The following is a 23263-nucleotide window of genomic DNA, read 5'->3' as shown; positions in this document are numbered from 1 at the left end:
CTCCCCAGCAGCCTCTTTTAGCTGGGCGCACCACCTAGCACTCTTCAGAAGCCACCTGGCCGTTTTCGGGTGAACTGAGAAGTTGGGTCACAAAACCGCCTACAACTTCTTCCTATTCAGTTTAACATATATTCTGTGGAGAATACTGCTAAATGGAGAATACTGCTAAATAAATACTGATGTGCATTGATCTTCCCACATGTCAGTCATGCTGTGACAGCTGGTAAGATGACAAGGACCACCATGGAAAGGGGGAAGCTGCTTATGTAGATCTGAGCCATGAGCTTGTTTAGATATTTTTATTACCATGTCTTTCTCCTTCTGATCTGGTAATTAGCTGGCCAGACAGGATGTAGTTAGATGGATCACATTAGCCCACATCATTTAAGGGTGACTTATGTAACCATATATTAGGAAGAGTCTGACATGGTATGACAATGATGGTCTCATAACTGATGCTGTTCATGCCATGATTTTCCCCCCAAATGTTCGGTCAAACTGAAAAACATTAGGTTTTTTTGTCTGTTGTGCACACATACCTGCTTTGTTATTAAAATACTGGGAGGTTAGGTGCCATCTCATACCTGCCTTGGAGGCCATTGATGGAAGCAGCCGTCCTGTAACATCTGGACTATATGTTAGAATGGTACCTCAAATTTGTGTGAGCATCAGAGAAGGGCTGCTTCTATGTAAAAGCTTATTTGCACACACGTGTATGTGCATGCAAGTCCTACATTTATGGAATTAACACCCATTTTTTTGATCTAATCTGCTTTTCTTTTTCTTTTTTTTAAGGTATTTTTTTTTGTTCAGTGGGCAAAAATGCAGTGTGCAGGATTAATTTCCAATTCAATTATTGCAACATATTGTGAACCAGTCCTATAAAAAAATATAATTAGTCTGTATTTTGTTTCAAGACTAGACTCTGTAAAAAGAAAAAAATCAATGTGTTGGAAAGTAATAATGCAAATTTCAGTGTTTGGTTACTATGGTCAGCATAATTGTACATTCTCCAGCATCACACACATATGGGTACTTTTTACAATGTTTTACTTCAAAGCTGGGGATTAGAAGATAACCTTTATTCAGTTTCCTTTTAGAAAAGGAAAACACATTAGGAGAAGGAGGTCTGAGGCACATTTGTGTATCTTGCGCATGGTTATGTTGTGGTTACACTGCAGACAGTGGTCCTGGGCAGGGATAAGCAAATGATCACCCACTGATGCAGGTTTCCTAAAAATCTTGCCATATATCATTATGATTCAGACTATGAGGTCACTTGTTCCATTTTTAGCATGGGCTGGAAATACTGGTGAATGTAGAAGTGCAGATTATTTCTTAAAGCGTACTTGTCATACATAAGCACATTTCTATATTTCTGCTTAGTGCGGGGCAGGATCTTAAGTATTTTATCTGTCACCTTTATGAGCAGATTCAAACAACTTGAATAGAAGAAATTGTGGATGTGGGTGTCATCGGAACAGAATGGCACAGACAGCAACAAAATTCTTTGTGTCCCAACTTTACCCACTCATCTCTACAGTGCTCCCCTCCTCAGTCTTCCTATTGCAAATATCTGCAGCTCCAGAGTATAGGGATGCATGTTACCAGGAAGGCTTCAGCCCCAGAGCTGAATGTGCGCACTGGTAAAATACAAAGGGGTGATGGCACCACAGTCTCTGTGCTTTGCATTTTGGTGGAGGCTCCAACAAGGGAAAAGCAGGGAAGCGCTCTCGTTGTGTGAAGGGGTGGGCTGAACACAAACTCTGTCCCTTGCCCTGGATAGGAAAGGCAATATAGATGTGTTTTAATGTGATTTCAAGGAGCTACTTTCGGTAGTAAAAATTATTGTTAGTAATAATAATAACAACAATAAACCATATTTATACAGCACCATCTGTCGTTTTAGTAATTACTTTCCAGTATTGGTAGTTATTGTGAAATTAAGCTGCATGTTGGCTCATAACAAAAAAAAAAAAAAATTCTTTATTCAGTTAGATCAGGGGTGCCCAACAGGTGGATTGCAAAGACAACGCAAGTAGATCAGGCAGCCTGCCTTTCAAAAAAAACTCTATCGCGCACATGATTTAAGTCCAAGTTTTTATTGTGGTAGATCATTTTGACTTGGTCATTTTAAAAGTAACTTGCAAGCCAAAAAAGTGTGGGCACCCCTGAATTAGAAAGTTATGTCAGAGCTTTATTATTCCTAGGGTAACTGAGAAAAAAAAGGAAGTACAATTTACTAATTACCGTTTACCTGAAAGTAACAGTATCATATAACTTTTTGCTCCAAAAAATGCACTAGGGCTTATTTTTATGGGATGTCTAATTTTTTAATGAACAATAATCAACATTTATTCTTGAACAAAAACTCAACATTTATTCAAATATAGTCATGTCATCACATTCTGGAACATCATTATCGTCAAATCTCCAAACCCTGAAATCCATCGTGAATTTCTTGTGATATATTCGAGCTTCTCAAAAATATGGAAAAATCATGCTAGGGCTTATTTTTGGGGAAACAAGTTTTAAAAACAAACGTAAAGCATGATATGGAGCAGCGGTCGCCAACCTGTGGTGCAGAAGAAATTGCCCACTTACCTGAGCCTGCGACTCGTACAGAGGACATGGTCCACGGATCTGGCCGGTGCGCCCCCTAGCAGGGTCATGACCAGCACCCTGCTGGGAGGGCACACTGGTCAGAGCCCCAGACCATGTCCTCTGTACGGGTCGCAGTCTCAGGTAAGTGGGCAGGTTGTATCACGGGACGCAACCCACCCATTTTCCCATTGCTGGCTCAGGGCAGGTTGTGTCTGTGGACACCGCTCTCCCATTGCAGGCTCATAACGTCACTTTGGGGGACGTTTCTTCCCCTTTGAGTGATGCCCGCCTCCCCATGCATGTGCGGTCTGGAGCCAGTAAGTTTAGTGATCCATAGGTCCGAAAAGGTTGGCCACCACCTGCTTTGGAGGGTCAGACATTTTACAGCAGGTAATTTAACAGCAGATATGTAGGAGTGTGACTTTCCTATTGTGATTTAGTCATTGAAATTGGCATCCCCATAATGTGGAGTGTGGTTATGCTAGGATGACCATTCTGGCATTTACATTATCTTTGTCATAAGTTGCCTTTGTGTGGGTTAACAAATGTGCAAGTCACCAGATATGGAAAGCTCCTATTACATTGAGAGATTGGTAACATTCTGAGGAGCAAGTGGCCACCTACATGTGATAATTTTGTTTTTGTTATGTACATGACAAGGTTCCCTGTGTGAAGTTAGTGATGGTTAGTTTGATAATTTTGATCTTCCCATGTTTGCTGCACACTATCCTACACTAAAGCATAGCTAGGGTGGGCTCCTGAATCAGGGAGCGGGTAAGGGAGTACAGATTAGGAAGTGTAAGGTGTGGAGAATCAGCAGACACTCAATGGGCAAATTCAAATTGTCTCAAAGTATCTGTGTTTGACAGTCTGTCCTCCCCCATTACCTCCCATTACTTCTGGGGGGAGAGCAAAGGTGAATTCTACAGAGTGACATTTGTCTGATAGCTCCAAGTCTACCTGGGGTGCAGTCTTGAGGCTTTAGGATTCTAGGAAAGCCTTTTTATAGGTAATCAAATGTTAACTGCACAAATAATCTATGAGAAAATGTTTGATTCGTGATCTGACAATCTTTTTTTTTTTTTTTTTTTAAATACAGTGATAAAAATTGTTTGTAATGGCCAATCTGCATTTCCTATGCAACCTTATATACAAATATGTTTAGTTAATGCTACAATAAGCATTGAAAAATGTGATTTTTCACATACACAAATTTACTGTAAAATAAACATTTCTCTTACAACATGAAATATGTGTTCTCTTACAATACACTGAACTTATGCAATGTAGTGCATTTGATGTCACATGTGCTGAAACATCACTGGATTTTTTTTTGTTACATCTGGATAGTATTAATGGTTGACATAAAAGCTGTGAACTGCAGTGATTTGGAGCCTTGGGAATGGAGTGGTGTAAAATGGCTGATTAACAATTACTGAACTGTAGAAGTGAGACTAAATTCAGCGTAGAACAAGCCCCACTTTGACACAGCTGCATTGTGAGCAGAGAGTCGCAGTGGGGTTATAGTAAGGGCAGAACATTGGTAACTTCTAAAACACTGTGCAAAGTAAATAATAATGTTGGTACATGTCTAATAGGATTAATATTATTCCGCAAGTTTTTAAAAAAAAAAAGAGTTTCTGGATCAGTGTTCTATGATAAATATTGTAAAACATGTTTTCAATGTAAGTGTTGCAGCTAATTTCTTGGTTTTGGTCAGCATAAGCTCTTAAAATACCGCCAGCCTGTTTTTTGTAAACCAAAGATTCGCACACCTACAAAGCATTCCATATCTCCCTTTAATTTTCAGACTCTTGTTTTCTCCTAAAGCATTAACAGGGGTCATGTAAGTTTTTTTTTTTTTTTTTTTTTTTTTTTTTTTTTAATCTGTAATAACATGAAATAAAGCTGAACACAGCAAGGTTAGTGAATTGAAACTGAATAAATCCAATGAGTTTTTTGTTATGGGACACATATTCATTTGTGCACCCGGTCTAATGTATCAACAGTAGAGTGTTCTTAAGTTTTCTGTGTGAAATCAACTATTTGTATGCCTTGGGGATGATTATTAGTATGATGGTGCAGGGTTAGTCACTAGGCAAGTACACAACTCCTGTGCCCATCCTCTCTTGTAGGGCCAAAATCCCAGCTGTAGCCCTTCCTCTATAATGTTGCTGGGCATGTTACGCTCCTTGCGCTTTATTCTATCTGCTAATAATAATAAACAGGATTTATATAGCGCCAACATATTACGCAGCGCTGTACATAAAATAGGGACTGTACACATGCAAGATTTTCCAGAGAGGATCACGATAGTTAGTCGGTTGACAATAACCAAGCTTGTGCAAGTTTTAAATATCTCTGCCATTCTGTTATGTTTGTTTTATCCTTCATAAAAAATGAAAATCCTTATATTTGTGTGCATGTGCCATTTGAACAACCAATATCAAGGTTAAAACAAATGATCAACCCCATTCGTGTCGTATTTGTACAGCATGGGGTCCAAGTATTGTTGCCCAATTTCTTGGAGGATTTAGTTGTGTATGATTGGTCATTTGAGAGATCTACTACTAGATTGCTAATAATGCAACCAATTCCACTAGTGTAGTACATTTTAGATGTAGTCCATTTTAGGTAACTGTTTCCTTTTTCTGTGGCGAGAACAGATCAATAACTTAGCCTATTGGTCTAAATGTTTGTAGACAAAAAAAAAAAAAAGCCTAAATGTTTGTACAAATGCTGGATTTTCATCTGTCAAAATGCTTGTTCATGATTTTCTCATCTGAAAATGTTTTAGAATAGGGGCCCATTACACAGTTTAGTGATCCCCCCATGCTGGATCAATAAATGACCAACTGCTACCACGTACTATTGTTTTTCCTAGGAGGTGAACCCCCTGCACAGAACAGGCAGACAGCTCGGCATTATCAGAGAAGACTGCTTATACAGAGCCTGTTCATTCCTGCTGTCACCTGAAACAATACCAAGCAATCATTTCATGACAATTGTCAGAAACTGCCTACACACTGTGACCAGGCATTGCCCTGCCCCTACATAAGGTCTGACTGTGGGTCTGAGGATTTCATACTGGTAATAGTTAGCTAGTACATAGAAGTCTTTGGGGTCCTCCAAACCATAACCACTGACCCACTGCAAAACCACTCATGCTAGATAATATTGTGAGCATCATAATGTTCATGGATGGAATCGCTGGACAACGTCACATCTGTCATGTGTGCTCAGTGTAACCCTGCTCCTATCTGTTACAATAGTGGGAGCACCAATGGCTAACCTGACAATTCTGCTGTTCTCTGGCAAATGCCAATTGAGCTGCATGGTGCCAGGTTCTGAGCACGGGTCTTACTGCAGAATGTTGGGCCCACATCCTATATTAGCCCATTTGAGTTCATTATGTAGGGCTCTGGCAGTGCGCCTCCTTTTTCCCCCTCACACACAGGTACTGGTCCTGGTCCTGGGTTGTTGGCCTTCTACAGCCCTAGCCAGCTTCCTTTGTGTAAAAGCGTGTTTCCTGTCATCTCCTTCACACTCCAGACTGTGCTGGTAATACCCTCACATTTTTTTGGGACGACTGTGCCATTTTGGAGGTTCTGGGCAACCTGTGCAGTCTGAATTGGCTGCAGGTACTGCTTCATGTTACTGTACATTACCAGTGCAGTGCTCAACCCAGAATTTTTTTTAAGCTGGGTGGAAAGAAATTGTAGGCAGGTGGAAGGCCCTGATTTGTGACCCAACTCTTCAGTGACCACCCAAAAACAGCCGGGTGGTTGCTGAAAATTGTCGGGTGGTGCGCCCAGCTAAAAGGGGCTGGGGAGAAAACTGCAGTGGTGAAAAGGGCAAAATGCAAAACCCATGAAAAATTGAATTGACGTCATACTCTGTTGAGTGAGCGTTCTCCTAAATCAGGCCCATTGGGTTAATGTTTGTGGGTGGAATGCATGATAAGGAGGAAACAATCCTGAATGGAAATCCAGGGGGCATCCTGAGACTTGGTAGTAGTAGTTATATTGACTACTACTACTGTCCACCAATGTGTATGAAGCCACTTTTCTGCAGACCAACACTTTTAAAGGGCTTTTTCTCCACTGACCATTTCTGTAAGCAGCACCACAGTTTTCACAGACTTCTTTCTTTTAAACATTATTATTTTTTTATTAATAATATTAAAACATATAGGTCAGAAGTAGTTTAAAACTGTTCATTCTGTTTTTCAACTGCTTTAGGTATACTCTATCAGTTGTTCTTTTATGTAACAGGTTCTTTGCTTATCTTGTTATTGTACCCTGAGCTGTAGATATTGTAACCTTTAGCGGTAGCTTATAGAGAGCTAAAAAAATATCTCAATGAATCTTCCAGGACAAATAGGGTGAGAAAAGGTGGCTATAGAGGAAGATAAACTGTCAGGGACTATGGAAAAAAACCTAGAAAACCCGACAGTAAGACTTCCTTTCAAGTTCATATTTGTTTTCATGTGGTACAATTGCTGCTCTTGAATATATTTTCAGATCTCCTTGAAGACAAGGCTTGCCTCAGGATAAAAGACTGAGGAAAATTTGCAACAATTCATCAGTTTTATGCTTCTAAATAAGTCAGCTCCTAACTAAGTCTTTCAAATTTCTCTCTTACCTACCTCTCAGCATAAAAAACTTATTATATAGCAGCACTTAGGAGCAGCAAGGCGGCAGTACATGACCTTTCTCTGCATTATCATACTTCTCTTATAATAAAAGCATAATATACTTCAGAGGAACCGCTTTTTTTGCCTTCAAAACACGCCCTGGGAAGAACTTTTCTTTATTACAAGAGAAACGAATGAAATAGTTTTATAACCGTGCTACGTGCAGCTGCTGGCAGGAATGATAAAAGAGAACGTGTAGGTTGGGGGAAGCGAGGGAGTCTTCAGATAATTCCTTACTTCTCAGCAGAGACCTGCAGAGCTTTGTTCATTGAAATGTATTCCAAGGTGAAGAAATGCTGAGGAGCTGTGCTTTAGGAGCCAGTTCCATGAAGACATGTGGGAAGGCATGTCAGGATATGCAACCACAGTGGAATTCTTGGTGTATTTATATGTTAAGCACTGAAAAATTCGCATATGTCCATGCAGCTACAATTGTTCTGCTTGGCTTGTTTTGCAAAGATACTTTGTCATTTTCTTTTTTTTACAGTTTTTTTGTGCATTCAGAATCACAAGAAATATAATCAATTGACCAAAAAATATAGGGACTCTTCACATGTTGATAGATAATGGTTGCTTTTGTTAGGATTCGTTCTTAGACAAAAACATTCCTGAGAGACACCTGGAGGCTGCCATTGCTTTACTTTCTTTTAAATGCTACTTGCGTGGCTGTCATGTTTGATCTCCTATTTCAGTACTTTGATAACTAAGAACAAGTATACAGATCAGCTCTGACTTTACTGTGCATTTTCTGATCCGCACACTTTGTGGTTCACCAATATTAGAAACTACATTTTTGGGTGTTTTGGCACATTTTCTATAGCCATGCAATGCACTTAGTACCATGGCATAAAGGCTAAGGGTCACCCTAAAAGCCAGGGAGTTTAGAGAACATTTCCAGTTGTTGGAAAGTCATCAATGGCAGCTTCTTTTTTTTCCTTTAGGGAAAGCCAAATTTCTAGTTGTTTACCCAATAGTTGCGCACACTAAAAGCATTCTTAAAATAATGCAATATGGACCCTAACGCAAAATTTCTATGCAGTGTAAAAATGCAGCTGAGGTGGTATAGGAGATTTCTTATAATCCAAACATGGATGCTGTTCTTGCCATTTTTTCTTTCTATAAATGTATTTTCTGACTGCTATGATGACCCTGAAGGCATAAAACCTGTCTTGTTGGAGACTTTGCACAATTATTGTCACTAGTTATGGTAACACGATTGTAATTCTTTGCAAAAATGAATTTAAGTTAATTTGTCACTAACCTGTGTGATTAGATGGTTGCCTTGCATGAAAACTGCATGTGAAAGCAATCACTAGACATAGACGTAGGGATATAGAGTTGACTTTACATGCAAATTTCTACTTAAAAGGTAAGCTTGTCTGCATTAAAAGCCTTGTTAATTATCAATCATTGTTAAACAAAACTTTGTGGCATCAGCGTTGAAATTTTTTGTATTCACTTGGGGCTAGTTTAGCTTAGAAGTTACCACTTTACAACTTCCCTGACCCATGCACACAGGTAAGACACTACACGTAGCATCCCACTTGCTCTTTAGAAAACTACACTATGGTACTGGTGGCCAAGTGGCTGGCAAAGTTCCAACCTTTGGGAGTCTCACTGGAACTGATTTTGCAATTTTTGTCATGCATGCTACCTATCTTACGAAACTGGTTAAAAGCAATCGCTTACTACACCTAAAAAAGCAATGCTCCCTGAGTGTAATTCTCTAGAATATCTTTGAGAATTTGTGAAAATTACCGCACAAAATAAGAATGTTGGGACGGTTGGTGGAAATATGCGTTGAGAAGTTTCCTGTCTTGTTCCTCGGAGCATGGAAACTAATTTTGAAGTCTGTTCCAACAGCTCATAGCTGGCAAGCTGTAAGTACACTGAAATTTTGGAAGTAAAGGTGAATGACCCCTTCCAAACTAATGCTTTGTTTCCCTGTTATTTTTAAAACCTATTCTTTTTAAATTTTAGCTTTTAGTTATACAATTTTCTGTATTACCTAGAGGAAAATAATGTTAATAAAATTTAGAGCAAAATTGAGATCTTTTTGGTGCCTTAATACATGTGCACACTGGGTCACTTATTTTCTCTTTGATGCTGTACCACGTGTAGCCACAAACTACAACATTTGCAGGTGTGTTGAAAATGCAGTTTGAAATAGTTGGCAGTGCAGTGTGAAAGCACATGACTTTCTGGTGACCTTGTAGGATCCTAGACTTAAGCCCCACTGAGGGTACTATTTGTATGGGATGTTGGGTCTGGGATGTAAATAAAAGAAGAATCTTTTTATACCTATTAAAATATTTTGTTTTTTTTTCTATTTGTGTCTGCTCAATATTTCTAACAGTAAGGGCCAATACTGGTTAAATAATGAATGCATTACACAATAGCAAGGACCTAAAGCGATATAGCAAAGAGTGCCGCTAAGCTCCCACAATGGGGACAGATACATTGTTGTAACACATATTTCCTTCATCTCTGTAAACAGCAGAGGGAAGTTTTTTAGGGTGGCCTTTCCCAGCTCCAAAGTGACAGGTTCCTGCACAATGTCTCCTCCAATGTGAAGGTGTCTTGGCCCATGCTGTATCCCTTGCCACTAGAATCAATTATTTGCAGCTCCAGATCAGTGACCTGTGAAATATTCATTCCACTAAATTTAATTGACAGCCAGGCAGTTGGCATTTAATAAAATAATGTTACGCAGTGGCAGCCCATTGATTAAGTGTAGTACAGATTTCCATAACCAAATGGATCTCTGATCACTTCCTGCATCCTCTCACACTTTACTGTTAACCACTCGTGTTACTGCCGGCCATTAGAGAATCACAGGCAGGAGTAGGTGGGCAAGAATATAATATACCAGGTCTGCAGACTATGGAATATTTTTACTCCCCTGGTGCACTGTGGGGAGTGACCTAAAAATAACTGAAAGTGCCTTTTCTGAGGACACTGTGTCAACTTAGTGATCATACAGGTTAGTATGCCTGTCCGGGGGGATTGGGAGCTGCCACTGAAAATTCAGATTACCTGTCTGTCTGCTTTCATTCCTTTTGAGTCACTGACCCAGAAAAATCATGGCGTGAGTGTCAGAATTCCATATGTTTGACATTTTTGTTTCTGATCAGCACATCAGGCATTGACCCTAAATCATCAGCATATTAGCCAGGGAACGAACATTTTCTAAAGTAAAGCTCATTAATGCTAGACTGCATAACCCTCAGTAATGGCTGAACAATACATATAACACGACGCTCAGAAGAAGCTTTTAGAACAATTACAGTATAAATGTTTATATTTGCGGACCTGAGCAGACACTTCCAGATCACCTTTTACCTGTGAAGAACTTTCTGACTTGGCTCCTCCACAAATATCTGTATTTATTTATTTGGTGGCATTCAGTTGGTTTGAAGTTTTAATATATAGCAAGACAAATAAATATGACCTTACAATTCAATAAAATCATATTATGGGAGCCAATAAAAGGATGAAAAGGTAACCAGGAAGCTGGGAAAATGTAGTTGTTAGTGTAATTGGAATATAACTATTGCATTTTATGAATTGTTTTGTGTCGTGTTTTTCGATCAAACATTTTTGTAAATAATGGGGTGATCTTTAGGATGCAGTGAGTTCCCCTGTTTGATGACCCTTTTTGCATTTGTAACGGTGAAAAAGTATACATTATCGAACTAAATAATGAATTTTTGTAACCTAATTTAGCCATTGAGCTGTGGTGGCATCGTGGTAAGGGCCCTATTTAATGTACAGCGCTGTGTAATATGTTGGCACCATATAAATACTGTTTAATCATATTAGTGAAGAGGTTTTCACCTAGTTTATTCACTCCAGTCAGTGCCTTCCCTTCAAGTCAGCTCCCCCACCTAGAAAAGTCACATACTCCTTTCATCCTTTTCTGTTGCTAAGAGAGCAGAAAAGGGAGCAAGAATTATTCGTGCCCCCAGTGTCACAGGATGTTAATTTGTTTACTCACCCCCACCCCTTGTACTACAGTCACCCCATTAGGATGTTGGGGATTCTGTATCTTCCTGCTATGATTTTAAGATTTCTCATTATAATACATTTCCGTTTCTTTCAGTGCTAACAGTGAAGGGAAATTTATAGAAAAGTTTGTGTGCTAATATTCAGTTTTACTGGTAGCATTAATGTTTATTTTCAAGCAAACCAATGTCAGTTCTGTTCTCTTGTCTTGCAAAAGTTTGCTGGTTCCCATAACTCGGGGTCTAGAGAAGAGAGTAAAATACTAAATGGCAAGTTTAGTAAAAGCTCAGAGTGAAGGAATCCTCCCTTTGCTGCTTTTGTGCGGCTGCCCATGCTCTCTCCTTTTATCAGCATGTTGGCTTCTGTGAGAATGTGCCACGGGTGTGTAAGAATTTGGGCTTGCAGCCAAGACACACACTGCCTGCAATCGTTAACTCTGCTCTGCAAAGAGTTCAAACAGCACTAAAGAGGCCGACAGTTAATACAAGATGGAAAGAAGTGAGGCAGGTCACTGCAGCCAGAGCTGAAAATCTCTGCATTCTGCTCTCCTTATTCCTTTCACCCACTTCACCTGTCTTTTTTTTTAGTGTTATGTTTGTGTCCTTTTTAGTATATTTGTGTATCTTAGGATTGCTTTGTACTTTAAGAATTCCACTAAGCACTTTGAGTCTTTGATGTGGACACCTAGTATAACCTCAATGCAATTTCAGTAATGGCAACAACCTTCTCTGTAAAAAAAGAAAAAAAGTCATTGCTCTGTGTAGAATGCTCACAGCTACTACATGCCGGTAAAAGGAAAAGTCAGTGTTTGACATTTCTGCTTAGTTTTGGTTTAAAACAGGAAAAAGCTGATGCAATAATAATGGATTTAGTGTGTATGTAAAGGTGCCCCCCTAATGTCCTTGGGAAGGTTGTTGGTGATTCACTTTGATGGATCAATAACAAGCAATGCTATGGGTATTTTATTTGCTGTCCCTGCTTCCATTTATCAACCCATAGAACAGAACAAGTTTAGATCCACAAACCATCTGAAATGGTCACCTACAGGAAGTAAAAGTTTACTTTTAGCATTATGTGCCATGAAAGGTGCGTTGTCAGTGAACATGATGATGGTCACACTTATTACACTACAAATCCACGCCTATTATTTTAAAATGAGATCCCTAAAATAGCCAAAAAATGCTTTGTGTACTTCCTGGCATTTGGCCTACAACTATATATGTATAAAATATATATATATATGCATATGTCAAGGATCAATAATATTTGCTTCTTTTTTTATGGCTGTTTATTTTTTCAAAATATAGCTATTGATTTTACCAGAAATATTATTAGCTGATAACTTGCAGTGCATTAGAAGGTTATGGAAATGTGGAGAGGTGAGATGAGGTCTGAGTTCTGTGTGATCTAACAAAAATGAGGTAGGCAGGACTGACAATATACGATTCAGAAAATGAATAACAATTGTACACTATATTGCCATGCCAAGCACAAAAAATTCTGGGCACATTACCCATTATCTTCTGTACTTTATGGAATGTTTAGGAAATAGTAAAACACAGAGCTTTGTTTTTATTTTTCTTGACCTATGCATCAGGAAGAAGAGTGGCCAACATGGACAGTATTGTGCATTTTCATTATGTGCACACTTTGAGTTCTTATAAGTGCTTAGCTAGAAGTATTCTTTGTGACTTTCAAAATTTTTACAAGCTTGTTCTCCCATGTTTTTTTGGTATTGTACTAGAGACCTGTAAGTATATTAGGGTATTAATATTTTTATTATTAAACAGTTTTTTTTATAGCGCCAACATTTTATGCAGTGCTGTACATTAAATAGGGGTTGCAAATTACAGATACAGTAACACAGGAGGAGGAGAGGACCCTGCCCTGAAGAGCTTACAATCTAAGAGATCGCAACGTATGGCCATTCATTTCTAATAGCATTCCATTGCACCTGTCTTGAAGTGCATTGGAACACAACATATCTTTTATCTTCTTGATAAACCCGTCACTTGCTTTTTTCCACGGTCTACAGCCTAAATCTGATTAAATTTACAGCTTCACCAAAAATTTACCACAGTGTTCTATGTCTGTTTCATTTTCTGTTAAAACTTGTTAACCTGCCCTGAACCATTTAAAATTCATAAGCAGGTTGTAATGCAAGACATTTTCATCAGCACACTGAGCTTGATGTCTGTTAAGAGTATTAAAAGGGAGTGGTTGGAGCCTGAAGTACATAATCAGGGTGAATAACCAGTATTTGTTTGCATATTAAACATTACTTCTAAGAATTGAGGGATTTGGAGTTTACCATTTCTGCCTCAATCATTTTTAATGTTCACAAGATTTTATATTGATATAAATATAGGTACATATGGAGTTATACTTTTAAAAGGGGTTAAATGTCAGGAATTTCATAAAATGTAGTATTTTTTTGTGGTTTAACAGATTTTACAAATCGGTATTTCCCAATTTGTCTGTTAATTTAGTTTGGTTCTTTTTCAAGTCCATGCAGCCCCCTCTTCAATTGGAAGCCAGCTCCATTTTGGAATAATACTGCCGACTAGTACCAACCACTCCTGGCCCGGCCAAGCCTCTTTGGTCTCACTTTTAGTTAACATTATAAATGAGCTCCATGGCAAACAGTGAACCAAAGGAAAGCCTCCCGATGCTGGCCAGGCTTTGCAACGCTGCAATGACTGGACTGCAACTTTGGGTCAGCGGCAGAAAATTGGGAATGGTAAAGTTTACAGAACTTGGAAACTATTCTTTGACCGTATACAGGGTGCCCATTGATTTGAGGCAAGGTTGTATTGAGGAGTTCAGTTCCCCTTTAAGTGTTGCACAAATAAGTGCATTTTACACCTTTGTTGGTCCCTATCAAATCTGAATAATTATACAAATCTGCTCAAGTATACACATCTCTCACTGCTTTTGTGACTTTGTGCATAAATTGTAATAGCAGCTTTTTCCATAAGCCAGGCGCAGGAGGTTCTGGCTGCAGTTTGGGTGAAAGCCTTACAGAAATGTCTTTGCACTGACAGAAAAGTCCTAGCAATAGATCTTGTGTGTCAGACAGGAGGAATTCAGCCCAGTCTTGTTGTAGACTGCACTTTTCTCGCAAGATAAAGTTAAAAAACCCCTAAGGGTGACTTCAGGTAGTCCAGAGAATACATCACCGATTTTTAATTTAAAATAATTGTTTCCTGTATTTGTAACATAAAATTTAAGTCCAAAGAAGTTGGAATGAGTTTCTACCATTCTCTGCCAGAAATGTGTACATTTTCAGGACATGTTCCAATATTACAAGAACTATTCAGAATCTCTGATGTATTATTCCATCATTTTATGTTTCTTTAGCATTGTAGGCAGGTATAAACAGACCAATTATTGGAGTTACAAATCTTTGTGTATTCCTAAACATTGCTGATAAACCTGGGTCTGTCTTTATTTTTCATGTAATTCTCTGCAAAGCCGCTCTTAGATTTGTAGAGGATCAGCGTTAGGAACAAATATACACTAAAGAAAACTGGAACTTTTTTTTGGCGTCAAACTAAACTTACAAAACCTTTTATAGTCAAGCATATTAATACAATAATAATAAGGATCATATCTTTCCTTGTAGCGATGTCTCAATATTAGAACACAACACAATTCACATGCAAGACTTGCTTCATCAGGAATGGTTCCATACATTTTTATATGCATTTAATTTGTCTAGAAAAAAAAATGGGAGAAAGAGCCCCCCCCCCTTTCTTTTTTTAATACAGTTGAATGACTGTAAACTACAACACAAAAACATGTTTTAAATGATCAATGTACTCACTTTTGGGTGTGGAGGCAGAAGCACTGCTTCTAATGCCTTCTGTATCCTGTGCCCAGCAACCATTAGATTTGTAGAAGGTCAGCATTAGGAAATTGCAGGCTTTGTTATTAAACCCTGTGCTGTCAGGCTAACACTGGGAGCTTGCTGACAGGAAAAAACTGAATCTGTGTACTGAGTTTCCTTAATTTTACACTTAAAAAAAAAAAAAAAAAAGCAACAAGCTTGAAGCTTTTAACTACAGTAGAAATACTGAGAATAGTGATGGGTGTTGCTGCCACAAGGTGAGCTGGACAGATTCACACATTTTCAGATAGGCGAGGGAAGTGATGAACAATTCTAATGAGACAGATATCCAGTTATTGGGCTGTTCTCTTCTTGCTCATCTTTTTTTGGCACAACTATTCTTATTAATAGCTCCTTCTCTTGTGTTCAGTTTTATGCAGACATTGCAGGACAGTGCTTTTTCTTCTGTCAACAAATACTGCTTTATTATTGTTGTAACAGAGTTTTTATCAGGCTGGCACCAGACTCATGTCAAAGGGTTTTCTGCTATCTTTGTAAACCTCTGCAAATCTTGGATCTTTTATCAAAGTTGATAAAGTGATTGTGGTAGAAGTTGGGATTATTTTGAACACTTAAAGTTTATTTACAGTGATGGGTCATACCAGATAATGTAAAGAGACGTATGACCATCACATGCAAAGGCAGAATCATAAATAAAGGGTCGCATGACTTTTAATTTTTATAAGTGTGTCCTAAAAAAAACAAAACAAAAAAAAAAACCCTCTGTATGGATAATCCAGAGCACAAGACCGCACTTCCATACATGAGGGTGTGGAGGGACATTACTAATCTTGTTTGCCTGCATGCTGTACCTGAGATGGGTACTTTATAATCTGTCCTATCTTCAGACACCATATTGTTTGCCGACATAGAAGTGTTGGCATTCCTAGATTTAGATCCACTTTAGATGAACTTTTATCCTTCACCTCAATAAAAAAAGCCATGATTAATTTGGCATCAACTATTGATGTTTATTGCCGGGTTTGCCAGGGGGGCTCGTTTGCATGTTCGGGTTCGGGCAGATCGCCACATATACTTGTGTACTACAATATAGTTGGGTAAGGCCTTGTTCCCACTGTAAGAAAGTGTGATGTTGCACTGAATGGGGCAGCACACAGAGATACGGAGCTAGCACAACACATACGTGTGAATATCAGACATTGCTCTCTATGGCGTGTCTGATGTCCTTGTCTTTAGCACCCTATGTAAACTGCTCTGCACTGCACATACTGGGGACAAGGCCTAAATGTATATTGTGATTTTTAATTAGTAATAGTAATTTATTTCATAGTCATTCAGCGTGTCTGTATTACATAAGAGAATTAGTAAAATATAAAGCAGCAAGCAAGCATGAATGTGCAGGTCATGTCAAAATAATTTTTTTTATAACCCAAAATATGTACACTTTAAATAAAACAGTAAATTATCATTTTTGCCTATTACTTTTATTTTCTGCACACTGTAATATTGCTTATTCTAACAGTAGCGTCTCATACTAAATATTTGACCAGTCTAGGGACTTTTTAAGCATTTGCATATTTCAGAAGACTGAAAATTAGCTTAAAAACTAGCACCTTTATATTTACAGAGGAAGCATTGGGTTGGGTTTCCCTGCAGCTCATTTGACTCTGGTTCCCCTCCCAGCAGTGACTAAGCTAATGGATAATTGTCATATGTAACTCATTACAATGTGGTGTTTTAAGGCCACCAATGCATTTGAATGGACAAGAACATTGGACACACACAAAGCATGCAATGTTTCCAATGCATTGACTGATCTTCCTGCTTTCAGACACAATGCCCCTGATTTATTAAAGCTCTCCAAGGCTGGAGAGGATATACTCTATCAGTGAAGCTGGGTGACCCAGCAAACCTGGAATGAATTTCCTTAAAACCTTAAACTTTTTGTTAGCAAATTTTTTCAATTGTGGACCGGATCCATTCCAGGTTTGCTGAATCACCCAGCTTCACTGATGGAAATGTCTCTTGTCCAGCCTTGGAGAGCTTTAATAAATCCGGGCTTAATGTGAGAGGCAGAGTGATGCATTGTTCCCCATAAAGTATTTATCAAGGTCCGGTATGGACATATTCTACAAAACACAGGTGTGAACACGAAATTCCTTTTTTGTTAGCGTGTAAACAAATGAATGTCCATTGCCAGATCACTTTAAAGTAAATGAATCTGCTTCACCTTTAACATGTCTTTCTTTCTTTGTGCAGTTTCACCCTCTGTCCCTGTGCAACACCAGCGAGGACGATCCACCGAAAATCGGATTTGTCTCAATTGTCAAACTGGAGAGCCCAGAGCGTTCTCCTCAGCCCTGTTTACCTCTGGCAAGCAAGGTAACTTACTACCTTTCACAAATCTGTACTGAATAGCACTATAATTTTATTGATTTCTTCATTCAGATGTGGTTGCGGGCAGCACAGTGGGTCAGAGATTAGTACTGTGGTCTTTGCAGCGCTGGACACTATCTGCATGGAGTTTGCATGTTATACCCATGTGTGTATGGGTTTCCTCCCACATTCCAAAACCATGCAGTTAGGTTATTTGGCTTCCCCATAAAATTAGTCTTGAATCCTGTTAGACATATGACTATGGTAGGGACATTACATTGTTAACACTTTGAGGGACAGCTAGTGACATGACTGTGAACTTTGTACAGCGCTGCGTTATATGTCAGCGCTATTTAAATACTGTGTTGTAGTAGTAATAATAATAATAATTAGATACGTATAGTAAAAATGAAATATTCCCTAATGTTTACCCACAGGTCTAAGGAGAAATGCAGCTACTTCAGTATTTCAGAGGCTGAAAGCTTGTAACATCATCATGATGAATTGTTGTATCCAGCTAACCAGTGCTGGCGTACAGAGATATTTATTTTGTCTCTGGGTGCTTTTTCTTTCTTGCTTTTTGATCAAAGGGCCAACTGCTGACCTCTGACCTTGCACCTGAAGCACTGGAATGCAATGGGCAAATGGCAGTAAAAGCAATCTTTTTTTCCCCATGTCGTCTGTGTACTAAAATGTAATGTATGCCACGTACATATGTGCAAGTTGGACATCTTCACCTGAGAAATCATTTACATGTTTTGAATTTTGCCCAATTTTCATGCGGTAATTGGTGACTTTTTGTTGTCACTCTTGTAATCAATATTGTGTCAAAAAGTAAATTTTGATAGTGTGTATATAAATCATAATGCATAATAACCTAGACATCTGAGAAGATTAAAAGCTGCAGATTTTAGCACCCTTACCAAACTTTCCATCTTTTTCTTTTCTCTCTCTTTTTTTTTTCTGATGTTCTTTTATCCTCAGTTCTTTTCAGTCTTCTGTAGTATCTACTCTGCAGTAATTTTGTGTCTTTTGTTTCAGGTCCGCCTTGCAGGGGAGAGAGGATCTCGCGCTATACTGTTTGATATTACTGATGATGAGGGAGCTGCAAAACAGGTAATCTAACTTTACCCATCACCTTTTACTATACCAATGTACAACATTACACAAAGCCTTAATGTCCAAGAAGGTCTCATCATAAGGACAATTCATACTTTTAGCACTTACTAAATTCAATTTTTTTTTGTTTCCCAAGGCCAGTTTGTTTTGTGATAACCCAACCATTATTTAACAAGCACTTAGGGTATAGCTAGTCAGAAATAGTCTAAAGTGAACTGCAAAGACCTTTCAGAGTTGTTGAAATGAATAAATATTGTGCAGTAATGAAAATGCTACATACCTTATGCTTTAGTCAATTCACCCCTATTGGGTTAAGAGAAACTACTGGAATGTTAACACACACCCTATGTTTTTCACAGTGGATGTTTAGAAATATCACCCTCTTTGTTTTACTTTTAGCTACAACAGCCAGCCGGATTGAGTCAACCTGTGGTACTATTACAGGGCCACGATGCCGAACGGTTGATGAACCTTGTGCACAACAACACAGAGGCTCGGGTGATAATTGAGGTTCTGGAGCAGCCCAAGTGGGTGAGGCAGGGTTTGCAATTATACAGGGGGTTGGTGGGAGCCAGAGGATTGATTGGAACGAGAATTTGTTTGCCCAGAAACTCTATCATGTGGTTAGTATGACCTTAAAATCCTGTTTCCCTTCTCACAGCTTGACCACGACATCTGGATTCTGGTCACAGTGGTTGGTACAGTCTCAGTAATTGTCTTATGCTCTGTCATCCGGCTTCGCTGCAAGCAGACTCCAGCACAGGTAATTCCTATCTTTAAAACCTAGTATTTTATTTAAAGGAATAGAGGATGGCATTACTCCCTAATCTCCTTCTGAAACACCATTTGCTTTACTGTCACACTGACCTTTCAGCTAACTATGTGGGTATTTAGCAATGAAATACAGCTGCAGAACCTAAAACCTATATATATAATAGGTAAGCATTTCTATCACAACATCAATATAAATCGTGTCCTTTACTTGCTCTGAGAAGTGTCAATTGTGCAACTGCAAATTATAGAATGCTTTTCATGAATGTCCTATTGGTTCTTTATGAAATAATGGCGTTATTAGTATGGAATATTCAGTAATTGTATTTTTTTTTGTTCTCTCAGGACTCCTTACAACAGCAGACTTTGTTGGCCATAAGCCGACTTGGTACCAGAAAATACCAGCATCGAACGTCAAAAAATTGGCATGCGAATGGTGGCAGAGGGGAAACTGCAAGTACCAGCAGTTCTGTGCCTGTGTGTGCTGTATGTCTAGAAGAATTCTCAGATGGACAGGTAAAAAGGGTATTATGCTTTGCTTGGGGGAATTTACCAAGGTCCCAGTTCTGTCGGTAATCATTTTTACAACCGATTGCCAGAAATTGTTTCCTCTGCAGCATGATTGGTGTGTTTTAAGTAAAGACCATTTTAAGGCAACATTAGTTTGCTATGTGTTCTCCATGGATGCCTTTGTGAATGTCTCTGTATAATTAATAGAGCACCAATATTTAATTGGCTTCCTCCAAAATTGACCTTGGACTTTATTAAAAACATATGACTATGGTAGGGACATTAGAGTGTGAACCCTTTGAGGGACACCTAGTGACATGATTATGGACTTTGTACAGCGCTGCGTAATATGATGGCGCTATATAAATACTGTGTAATAAAAATAGTCAATTTGAAGCCATTGAAGGCTAAAACTGTTTTTTTTCCTCCCCTCGTTAGGACTTGAGGATATTGCCTTGCTGTCATGAGTATCACCTGGAGTGTGTTGACCCTTGGCTGAGGCAGAATCACACCTGCCCCCTGTGTATGTTTGACATTCTAGGTAAGTGTTATTCGAGCGTCAATGACCAAAATTAAGTGTATGTAATTGAAAATACTAAAGTGGTGTACTTCCCTTTTTGCTTTCCTTCCTTCTCTCTCTTTCTCTTCCTTCCCTTTCTCTCTCAGAAAATAAAAATCACTGTTTACTACATAGATTAAGATTTAGATCCCCAATTTATTCATGTTGTCCCTTGTGTAAAAAAATCAATCACATATGACTGATATTCCAATCACTGATAAATGATTTTTATCAGTGCTTCAAGCAACGTGTTCACTGTTTAGGGACTTTTGACTAATCGGGTACTGAGCTCATTGGTCAATTGAGTGCAGAAGTGGCTGCAGATTTGCCCCTAAGTACCAGCTGTACAGCGCTGTTGTAGTCATGTATTGGTCCTAGAGAATAAAGTGTACGTACACAGCTGCATTTTTATAACCACACATTATAAACCATCAATATATTATCTACTTTCATAATATAGAAGGCTTTATTTAACATAGTATAGTATATTTCTCATTTGTGTTTTTTCTTTTTTTGTTATATTCCAGCCGAAGTGAACACCCCTTCACGTCCAGCACAGTCCCGTCCTCCTGCACAGCCACAGTTTTGGAGACCTTATCCAGGTGCTGCTCAATTGCAGTATCCATTACAGCCTCTCACCACTTCCCTAGTGTATCCTCCAATGAATAATAGAATATTTGTGTCCCGCACACCCTATTATCTTGGAACCGGACAGCCCTGGGAAGCAGCAGCACCTCGCCCTCACCGAAGGACATCAGAGGGTCCCCGGGAAGTGGTAATTCCCCCTCACTCTCAGGTGTCCAGTGGATATTTACCAGATGACCCAGGCAGTGACAGCAGCTCAGGTCCTTTTAATGGGTCCTCCAGTGAGAACTGTACAGATGTCAGTCTACGTTGCCTACAAGGTTCCTCCTCCTCTTCTTGCCACAGCTCCCAGAGCAACCCAGGGGATTCGCCCCCTCCAGCACTTGCCTCTATTCTTCTACCTCAGAATGACCTCCCAGGATTTAACACTGTTTTGCCAACACAGAATTCTTATGCCAGTCATGTACACTATCACCAGCATCGACATCACCACTACAGACGCCACCATCCCAATATGTCCCACCCCCACAGAGCCAAAAGGAGGCCTAGGTCCTCTAGAGGGGAGGCTAGGACAGACTTGGGGTGTCAGAGGGAACACAGGACATCTAATAATGGAGAATCTAAATCTCTTTTAACACGCAAAGAACACAGAACTCTATCATCTAAACATTGCCTTGATCCAAGGACTAATAAAGAGGCCTTCAGGCACAGCCAATCCTCTCCACTGTCTCCTTCACCAACAAATGAGCCAAATGAACCTGAAGCCTCAACCTCCTTAAGGAACCACAGGACTGAACCTTCAAGTAGGAGTCACCGAAAGAAAAGATCAGTGCAACCGCCTCTTTACAGTGCCCGCCATTTCTGCACCAACCTAGGTGCTCAGCACTGTGAAAGAACTCCGCCCACGTGGTTAGAGGGTGGCAAACATAACCATACTAGACTAAACACACACAGAGAAAACACAGCAATGATGCACTTGTATCACCCACCTCATCATGACCAGGGTATGTTAGTATAATCTACTCCTGTTTTTTTTTTTTTTAAAGTCCTGTTATTTTTCCCTATGGGAAAATAAATTTTGTGTTTTGGATAGAGTACAGGAGAACCAAAATTTCTTCAGGTTCTGTATGTGATCACATTAGGCATTTCTGGAGAAATGGGGGTAATGGTTGTTGAAAGACATATACAGCTATAACATTATGGTCAATAGAAGTTCTAAGCCTACCTCAATCTTATAAAAATCTCCCTCCAAACCCCTCAGGTTGGGGGAATGGTTTTCAGGATGTGTCAATGTTAACATTTTGCACCAAATATATTTTTGTATTTGTCTATCCCAACATATTATTCATCTAGCAGGACAAGTAGGTCTATAATTTTCCATCCGCTATCAATACAATCCCAAGGGGCATTTAAGTGAATAGTGCACAGTAGAAATTAAGTGTCCCCCCTCGGTTTGCTTTACTGATTGTTCTGAGTTTACTTATATTTGAAGGTGGAAAACAAAAATGTCATAGTCCATATCCAGATATTTGCTTGACACAGATAGTGTTTGGAAGGAAAAGGAGGAAGACTACTAATAGGGAAGGGAAGGGAAAAAAAACATGATTCTCTAACCAAATTTGTTTTCTTTATTTGTCTGAATCTGGGAAAAGAAGCTTAGAATAACTAACATTTGTTGATTTTCGCCAGACATGTATTGGTTATTTTCTTTGAGCTTGACCAAAAACAAAAAAGGTTATCCTTCTATAAACTACTAATCTCCCCACCTACCAGGTAATGGGAATTACCAAAATCTGGAGAATCACCAGGTGAACATGCCTGAAGAATACTTAATGCAGTCACTTCTTCTGCTAAGCTGCAATATATATATATTTTTTTTGGATAGCAATGCAAACTTAATCAAAAACATATACCAGCTTGTTGTAATGTTCTGAACACTGGCAGACATATATGTGCCACGGTGCTTCTGTGCTAATGTCAAACACAAAAAAGAATTGACTTATAGGTGGATATTTAAATGTAAGTCATGGGATGTAACTAAACTTAGCTCAGAAAGTGAGATGCCTTTTTGTTTTAGATTGAAACTGTAGAAAATTTTACAGTAGTTTAAAGAAACCTGAATGGTGCAAAGAAAAAAAATTGATTCCAGTGACATTAAAAATGAAATCTATATACAATAAATTCCTTT

General features: G+C 38.9%; 1 protein-coding gene across 2 annotated transcripts in view; it reads left to right on the top strand.

Annotated features, from left to right (window-relative positions):
• Positions 1–23263, top strand: part of RNF43 (ring finger protein 43) — a 31026-nt gene that overhangs the window by 5050 nt on the left and 2713 nt on the right. For both annotated transcript variants that reach the window (XM_072428539.1, XM_072428548.1), the window contains exons 2-8: positions 17415–17537; positions 18573–18647; positions 19050–19181; positions 19312–19413; positions 19767–19937; positions 20370–20472; positions 21018–22079. In XM_072428539.1, the coding sequence (XP_072284640.1) occupies positions 17415–17537; positions 18573–18647; positions 19050–19181; positions 19312–19413; positions 19767–19937; positions 20370–20472; positions 21018–22079 (1768 nt within the window). The remainder of the gene's footprint in view (positions 1–17414; positions 17538–18572; positions 18648–19049; positions 19182–19311; positions 19414–19766; positions 19938–20369; positions 20473–21017; positions 22080–23263) is intronic.

This window comes from Pyxicephalus adspersus, chromosome 1, assembly GCF_032062135.1.
Source record: "Pyxicephalus adspersus chromosome 1, UCB_Pads_2.0, whole genome shotgun sequence".
NCBI lineage: Eukaryota > Metazoa > Chordata > Amphibia > Anura > Pyxicephalidae > Pyxicephalus > Pyxicephalus adspersus.
Note: the sequence above shows the minus strand (reverse complement) of the source record. Positions and strands in the feature narration are given on the sequence as shown.